We start from the raw sequence: 7407 nt of genomic DNA on the forward strand, positions 1-7407 counted from the left end.
CATTTTCCTGAGAGGATTGAAAGTAGCCACCGCTGATGGTGAACCCCTATACACAGCTTGCCATGGAAAGGAGTAAGAAGGATTGAGTTGAAGCAGTGGGAGAGCAGGCGTCCTTGAGCCATACAGTATCTCCATATGCTTATCTGAAATTCCTACCAATGAATCTGCATAAGTATTCTATCTCTTTTATTATTTATTTTCTTATTTCTATTTTCGAAATCCATAAACCAAATTTAATCTGCCTAACTGAGATTTACAAGGTGACCATAGCTTGCTTCATACCAACAATCTCTGTGGGATCGACCCTTACTCACGTAAGGTTTATTACTTGGACGACCCAGTACACTTGCTGGTCAGTTGAACGGAGTTGTGAATTCAACTGGTGCCACAATAATAATTTCATACAAGTACAAAGAGCACGTGATCACAATTTCGTCCACCAGCTTCCCCTACTCCCTTCAAAAGTAGTCGTGGACTTGGTTCCCCAATTTCCACGGGTATTATCGCATCTAGCCCGTATGTTAGTCGGAAGGGGGTCTCCCTGGTGGACGATTGCTCGGTTGTACGGTAGGACCAGAGGACTGAGGCGAGCTCGTCGGCCCAAGCACATTTTTTATTGTCAAGCCGCTTCTTAAGCCCTAGCAGGATGATCTTGTTTGCAGACTCAACCTGTCCGTTTGTTTGGGGGTGTTCCACCGAGGAAAATTTCTGTCTTATACCCAGGCCGGTGAGGAACTCCGTGAACTTCCTGTCGGTAAATTATGTCCCGTTATCCGAGATGACGATCTCCGGGATGTCGAACTGTGTTATCACTTGCCTCCACATGAACTTTCTGCAATTGGATGAAGATATGCTGGCCAGCGGCTCGACCTCTATCCATTTGGTATAGTAGTCAATGGCGACTATGAGGTACTTGACTTGTCCATGACCAACCGGGAAGGGCCCCAAGAGGTCAACTCCCCACTGTGAGAATGGACGGAAAGATGTTAGCAAGCTTAGCTCGGAGGCCGGTGCCCTGTGGAAATTGGCGTTCTCTTGACACTTAACGCACTTTCTAACAAATTCTTTGGAGTCTGCCATCATTGACGGCCAATAGTATCCGGCTCGGATTAATTTTTTTGCTAGGGCCTTGCCCCCTATGTGATGTCCGCAACACCCTTCATGGACTTCCCTAAGGACGTAGTGCGTTCGGTCGGGGTGTAGACATTTCAATAGGGGCTGGTTGAGTCCTTTTCTGAACAGTTGACCCTGGATGATCACATACCTGGCCGCTTCCCTCCTCAGTTTCTTGGCATCTTTTTCGTCGTCGGGGAGTTTGCCGTTTTCTAAGAAGCTGGTGATGGGGGTTTAGCCATGACGGCCTTAACCTTGTCAGGTGCAGAGTGACCGCCGGCTCCCTTATCATACCTTGGATGAGAGATCGGTTACCCTCTCCCGGTTTTGTGCTAGCCAGTTTTGATAGGAGATCTGCCCGTGTGTTCCTTTCTCTTGGAACGTGGTGGATCGTGACCTCCTCAAACTTTCGGCTCAAATCCTTGACCTTCTCCAAGTATTTTTGTAATAGTGAGTCTCTGGCTTGGTAACTCCCGTTTACTTGGGAGGTGACGACTTGTGAATCGCTACATACTTCCAACCTTGTCGCTCTGACTTCGGTTGCTAGGGCTAAGCCCCCTATGAGGGTTTCGTATTCTGCTTGGTTGTTCGAGACGGGAAATTCGAACCTGATCGACTATTCGTATACGACCCCGGCTGGGCTTTCCAGGATGATCCCGGCGCCCCCGGACGTCTGATTGGAGGCTCCGTCCACGTGGAGCTTCCACCGTGTGCACGTCTCTTCGGTTGGATCCCCCATCATTTCTACCAGGAAGTCAGCCATCGCTTGCGCCTTGATTGCCTGCTGGGGTTCGTACCGTATATCATATTGGGAAAGTTCGATGGACCAAGTCATCATCCTTCCCGCCAAATCGGGTTTTTGGAGCACTTGTCGGATTCCTTGGTCCATTCTTACGACGATCTGGTGACCTTGGAAGTATTATTTTAACCTCCGTAAAGAGGTCAAGAGTGCCAGAGCTAGCTTTTCCAGTTTGCTGTACCTTAGTTCTGCCCCTTGTAGGGCTCTGCTTACGAAATAGACTGGCTGTTAGGCCCTTCCTTCTTCTCGTACCAAAACCGCAGCCAGGGCTTCTGCCGTTATGGCGAGATATAGGTATAGCGGCTCCCCGTCCTTTGGCTTCCCGAGCACAGGGGGGTGCTGCCAGGATTTTCTTGAAGTGTCTAAAAGCTTCCTCACATGCGGGCGTCCATTCAAATGCTATCCCTTTCCTCATGAGGTTAAAGAAGGGTAAGGCTTTTGTTGCCGAAGCTCCGAGGAAGCGGGATAACGAGGTCAGTCGTCCTGCCAATCTCTGGACGTCCTTGATACAACCCGGACTCTTCATCTGAAGTATTGCTTGGCATTTCTCAGGGTTAGCTTCTACCCCCCTTTGGGTTATCATGAACCCCAGAAACTTTCCAGCTTCCATGGCAAAGGCACATTTGAGAGGATTGAGCCTCATGCCGTGTTGTCGGAGAGACGCGAAAACATTTGCCAGATCATTCAGAAGGTCGTCGAGTTGGGTAGTTTTTGCGAGGATGTCATCTACATAGACTTCCACCGTCTTTCCTATGAGTTCGCGGAATATTTTATTCATCAATCTTTGGTATGTTGCCCCCGCGTTCTTTAGGTCGAACGGCATTACCCTATAACAGAAGGTTCCCCCAGGCGTTATAAATGCTGTCTTGTCCTCGTCGGGTCGGTGCATCGGTATCTGATTGTAGCCGGAGTAGGCATCCATAAAGCTCAGATACCGGTAGCCCGTCGCCGCGTCAACGAGTGCGTCTATGTTGGGGAGGGGGAAACAATCTTTAGGGCATGCTTTGTTAAGGTCAGAGTAGTCTACGCACATTCTCCATTTTCCGCTGTGCTTCTTTACCAGAACTACATTCGAGAGCCAGGTCGAGTAGTCTAGTTCTCGTATGAAACCTGCTTCTATGAGGCTGGTCGTCTGCCTGGCCACCTCCTCCGCCCTCTCTCGCGACATCTTTCTCCTCTGTTGGGCTACCGGGTGTGCTTCCGACTTGACGGCCAAGTGGTGTGACATGACTTCGGGGTCTATGCCCGGCATGTCGGCCGGTGTCCAGGCGAACAAATTCCCATTGGCCCTGATCATTTCTACCAGAGGCTCCTTCAATTCATGTGGGAGGTTCCTATTGACAAAGGTGAACTTTTCCTCCGTGTCACCGACCCTGAACTTTTCCAGGTCCCCCTCTGGTTCTGGTCTGGGCTTGTCGTCTACCCTTGCGTCTAGGTCAGCCAAGAACACCCCCGACCCCTCTTTAGATCTCTTCCTTAGGGAGAGGCTGGCGTTGTCGCAAGCGACCGCCGTTTCTAGGTCTCCCCTTATGGACCCTATAGATCCGTCGTCGGTAACAAACTTCATGACTAGTAGCTTTGTGTTGATTATTGCTTCAACATCGTTAATAGTCTTCCTCCCCAAGATGATTTTGTAGGCCGTGGAATCTCGGAGAACCACGAACTCAGCCATTGTCGATCTTCGGCCTTGGGCCTGTCCCAGGGAAATCGGCAGAGATATTACTCCATCCGGCTTGATGAAGTGGTCACCCAACCCGATGACCCCGTGCTGATGAGTCGATAGGTCGGCGTCCCTTAATCCCAGTGCGTCGAACACGTTGAGAAATATGATGTTCGAGTCTGCCCCCATGTCAACAAGGATTCATTTTGCGAGGCCTGTTCCCACCCTGGCCGTGATGACCATGGGTGGATTTTCAGGGGCCTCGTCGAACCACTGATCTTCCGGGCCGAAGGAGATAGATGGGGGCTTCTTAGAGCTTCGCGTCGGCGCGCAGGAGACTGCTAAGATCTTGGCATCTTTCTTGTGCGCCGATCTCGACCTTGGTGCAGTGTTTTTGGCGGTTACTATGTTTATCACGGTGAGACCGTGGTCTTTGTCTTCTGGCTCTTGTCGCCGCTTCGCCGACCGGGTCTTGCCTTCCTCGTCTTGGTCGCGATGTCGCCTCCTCGGCTCCCTTATGAGATGGGAGAACTCTAAGAGTTTACCGTCCCTTATGGCTTGTTCTAGTGCATCCCTCAGGTCAAAACAGTCCTGTGTTTGGTGCCCATAGCCCTTGTGGTAGTCACAGTAAAGGCTCTTGTTTCCCCCCGTACGGTCCTTGAGTGGTCGGAGCTTCGACAAGATTCCTTTCTCGGCTATTTACTGGTAAACTTCAATGATGGGGAGAGTGAGTAGAGTGTAGTTGGTGAATTTCCCGATCCGGGGAAATGGTCTGGGCGCCTTGCTCGGCCCTCCCTCTTTAGCTTGTTCTTTCTGTCTCTCTCCGTTACCTTGTTGCCTAGGTTGAGTGTAGCCAGGGTGCCGTTTATTGGCAGCCACGACCTGACTGACTTCCTCGTCATTTATGTATTCCTTAGCTATCGTTTGGATTTCGTGCATCGTCCAAACCGGTTTCGTGGTGAGGTGTTTTCGGAAGTCCTCCTTTAAGAGGCCGTTCGTCAGACAGAGACTGGCCACCGAGTCGGTTAGGCCGTCGATTTCCAAGCATTCGTCGTTGAACCGGTCCAGGTATTTCCTGGTTGGCTCCCCGGGCCTTTGGGTTGTCCCGAGCAGGTTGATCGGGTGTTTTGCCTTTACTATTCGTGTTGTGAATTGAGCCAAGAAGGCACGGCTGATGTCTGAAAACCCATAGATGGATCCCTGCGGGAGGCCGTTAAACCATCGAATCGTAGGTCCGGCCAGGGTGACCGGGAAGGCCCTGCACCTCACCTCGTCTCCTACTCCCTCCAGATTCATTCTAGCCTCGAAAGCCGTGAGATGTTCTAGAGGGTCTTGGGTTCCATCGTACCTCATGTTCGTTGGTTTGTCGAAGTGCTTTGGCAACCGGACCTCAAGGATGGATCGATGGAACGGGGTGGCGCCCATTATCACGGGTCGTCGTGTTCTCACAAGCCTCCCTTCTCCGTCTTCGTGATCTCGTCCCGTGTGGCGCGTTTCCTTGCCTCGGGAGTAGATGATTGTGTCGTTTCGCCTTCTCGGGATGGGTGAATCTTCTCGGGTGCTCTCCGCTTCCGTTCTGGAGGCGGAGGCGTGCCGGGAGCGACTCCGGTGGGAACCTCCCTCCCGTCTTTCAGGGGTTGGGGAGTAACTAGGATCGGTGGTTCGTCGATCATGCTCTTGATCGGCTAGCTGTCGTTCTAGGTTTTGGACCCTATGGCGTAGCTCTTGCATTATTCTGGCGTTGTCACCGCCAGTTCCTCCGAAAGGTCGCGTCTCTCGCGTCCTTGTATGTGGTTCGGTGCACTGTCGGGGGGACCTGCGTCGCCCTCCCGGGGAGGCGACAGAGGCTGTCCCCTCTGCGCCGGCTGCTCGGCCTTGGTCTCCAAAGCCCGGCACGACTTCCATTTAGGCGTTCCCCACAGATGGCGCCAATGTTCGGTTGTGCGGTTACCGGACGGTTCGGGTGGAATATGTGGAACTGGGAACGCTTCGATCACGGTCGTGCTTGGATCCAGACTACCGGGTAGCCGAGCTCTCGTTGTGGAAGGAGGGGGTGTCACCTGCAAAGACACTCCGACGCTCTAGTCAGTGAGTGTGTAGGTGAGAAATGGGTTAGATGGAATGCGTGACGTACCTTGGGGGAGGGGTAGGACCCTCCCCTTATATACTGTGTCAGATGTGGGTCCCACAAGGGCAGGACCCTCTTTCTGCAAAACTTCCTCGCACAGCTGTGGTGATCAGCTGTCCCGGACACGTGTTCAAGTCGGGTATGAGCGCATCACCCGACCGTTTTGGTCGGGTGATTAGTGGGTCGGATCGGCTCAGGTTCCTTTGGGCCATGCCGTAACAATTACAATATAAATAAAGCGGAGCAAAAATTCTAGATGGTTTTAGAATATTGATGGTGTGTCAAAAAATGTCATCACATGATTCACATCCACTAAAAACCTTATGGAACCTTTGGGACTAGCAATTAATTCTATAGTCATGTATCAATTTTCTTAAAAATCATATCCCCTATCAAAACCACGCAGCAAAGTCATTATTCATTATCCCTTTATTCTCTTCTCATATTGACTTATTCAAATTGTTAAGAGCTGGAGTGCTTGCACTAAGCTACTGTAAATTAGGTTTCTAATTAATCAAGTTTATTCGCACTTTAATGATAACAACATGACATGAACGGCAATTTTATTCCAGCATGAGATGCATTTCACTAATTATTAGATGACTTATTTACTATTCCATCTCTTGTGTATATATCATCAACAAATCCAAGCCAACACTGAACAATATAATATCAGTGTCACAAAGTTACAAACTATATAGTAAAAACAAAGAAATACACATGCAAATACTTTATTTATTTGTCATATCATTATTAATTAATTGGAGCTTTAATTTGACCGATTTAAGAAGATACTGGCTGGAACCGAACTTTGTATGGTTTATCAGTGATAGCAACAAGCGAACTCCCATTACTATCTTGAAACACACCAATGTTCCCACAAACTGGCTTGCAAGTTTCACAAACCTTAGGGCAGAAATAGAAGTTGTAATCATTATCATCCTTCTGAATCTGGAACCAATTGTTAACTGTGTTTTTTCCAGGGTTTCCAATAACACCACCAGTTGTCACAATCCTTTGTCCACTTGAAGCATCACTCACTAACTTCCACACCGTGGATTCAGAGCAATTCGACTTAACGTCGAATTTGATGTTCAAATCGGAGTTAGTGTAGATTTCCCTATTTGCTTTAGGGTTAACCGGTGTGAATGTTACTGCCTGACCTGTCCCACGTTCGGCCACAACGTTAAGAGGACATGTTTTGTTTGGTGTTGTTGATTGAAGGGCTAAGCCGGCGCCAACTGTACATGGCAGCCAGCGACAAATGATGGATGGGCTGGTGGGGACCGGGCGGATATAATAGTCCTTGCCGGCCTGGATAGTATTGTTATCTGTGTCAATCACTAGTTCCATGATTGGCCCTCCTTGAGCTTCACCAAGAAATGGATGCGTGCACAAAGCAAAGAGAAGAGCAAAAAGAAACACTAGTGACCTCATTTTGGTTGATCTGATGGTAAATGATGTGTATGTAAATCTTGGTTGATGGAAAGCACATATTTATACAGCGAACAAGAAAGGGATTCTTTTCATTTTTTTTTAATAATTTGTTAAAGTGTGATTATTAGTTAATATTTTTTTATATATTTTTTTATCTCACTTGAAAAGTGTAAGAAAAGAGAAATCACAATTTACTAAATAATTAAAAAAAATGGAGAGAATTTATTTTTTTTATACAATAAATATTCTAAAAATATTATTTATAAACCT

General features: G+C 48.6%; 2 protein-coding genes across 2 annotated transcripts; both read right to left on the reverse strand.

Annotated features, from left to right (window-relative positions):
* Window positions 1–3773: 3773 nt before the first annotated feature.
* On the reverse strand, window positions 3774–5303 carry LOC107489864 (uncharacterized). Its single transcript, XM_016110634.2, has 2 exons — window positions 4403–5303; window positions 3774–4267 (listed from the first exon to the last, which is right to left on the reverse strand). The coding sequence occupies exons 1-2, from the start codon at window positions 5301–5303 to the stop codon at window positions 3774–3776; spliced, it is 1395 nt and encodes a 464-aa protein (XP_015966120.2).
* Window positions 5304–6447: 1144 nt separating this feature from the next.
* Window positions 6448–7152, reverse strand: LOC107489920 (miraculin-like). Its single transcript, XM_016110687.3, has one exon. The coding sequence runs from the start codon at window positions 7135–7137 to the stop codon at window positions 6484–6486; it is 654 nt and encodes a 217-aa protein (XP_015966173.1). The 5' UTR covers window positions 7138–7152; the 3' UTR covers window positions 6448–6483.
* Window positions 7153–7407: the final 255 nt, after the last annotated feature.

The sequence above is a fragment of the Arachis duranensis genome, chromosome 5, assembly GCF_000817695.3.
Source record: "Arachis duranensis cultivar V14167 chromosome 5, aradu.V14167.gnm2.J7QH, whole genome shotgun sequence".
Lineage (NCBI taxonomy): Eukaryota > Viridiplantae > Streptophyta > Magnoliopsida > Fabales > Fabaceae > Arachis > Arachis duranensis.

Coding starts and splice junctions, on each gene's coding strand:
- LOC107489864 (XM_016110634.2), bottom strand. CDS start 5,303: ATGCAAGAGCTACGCCATAGGGTCCAAAACCTAGAACGACAGCTAGCC. Junction 4,268..4,402: donor CACTCAACCTAGGCAACAAG/GTAACGGAGAGA, acceptor ACCAGTAAATAG/CCGAGAAAGGAATCTTGTCG.
- LOC107489920 (XM_016110687.3), bottom strand. CDS start 7,137: ATGAGGTCACTAGTGTTTCTTTTTGCTCTTCTCTTTGCTTTGTGCACG.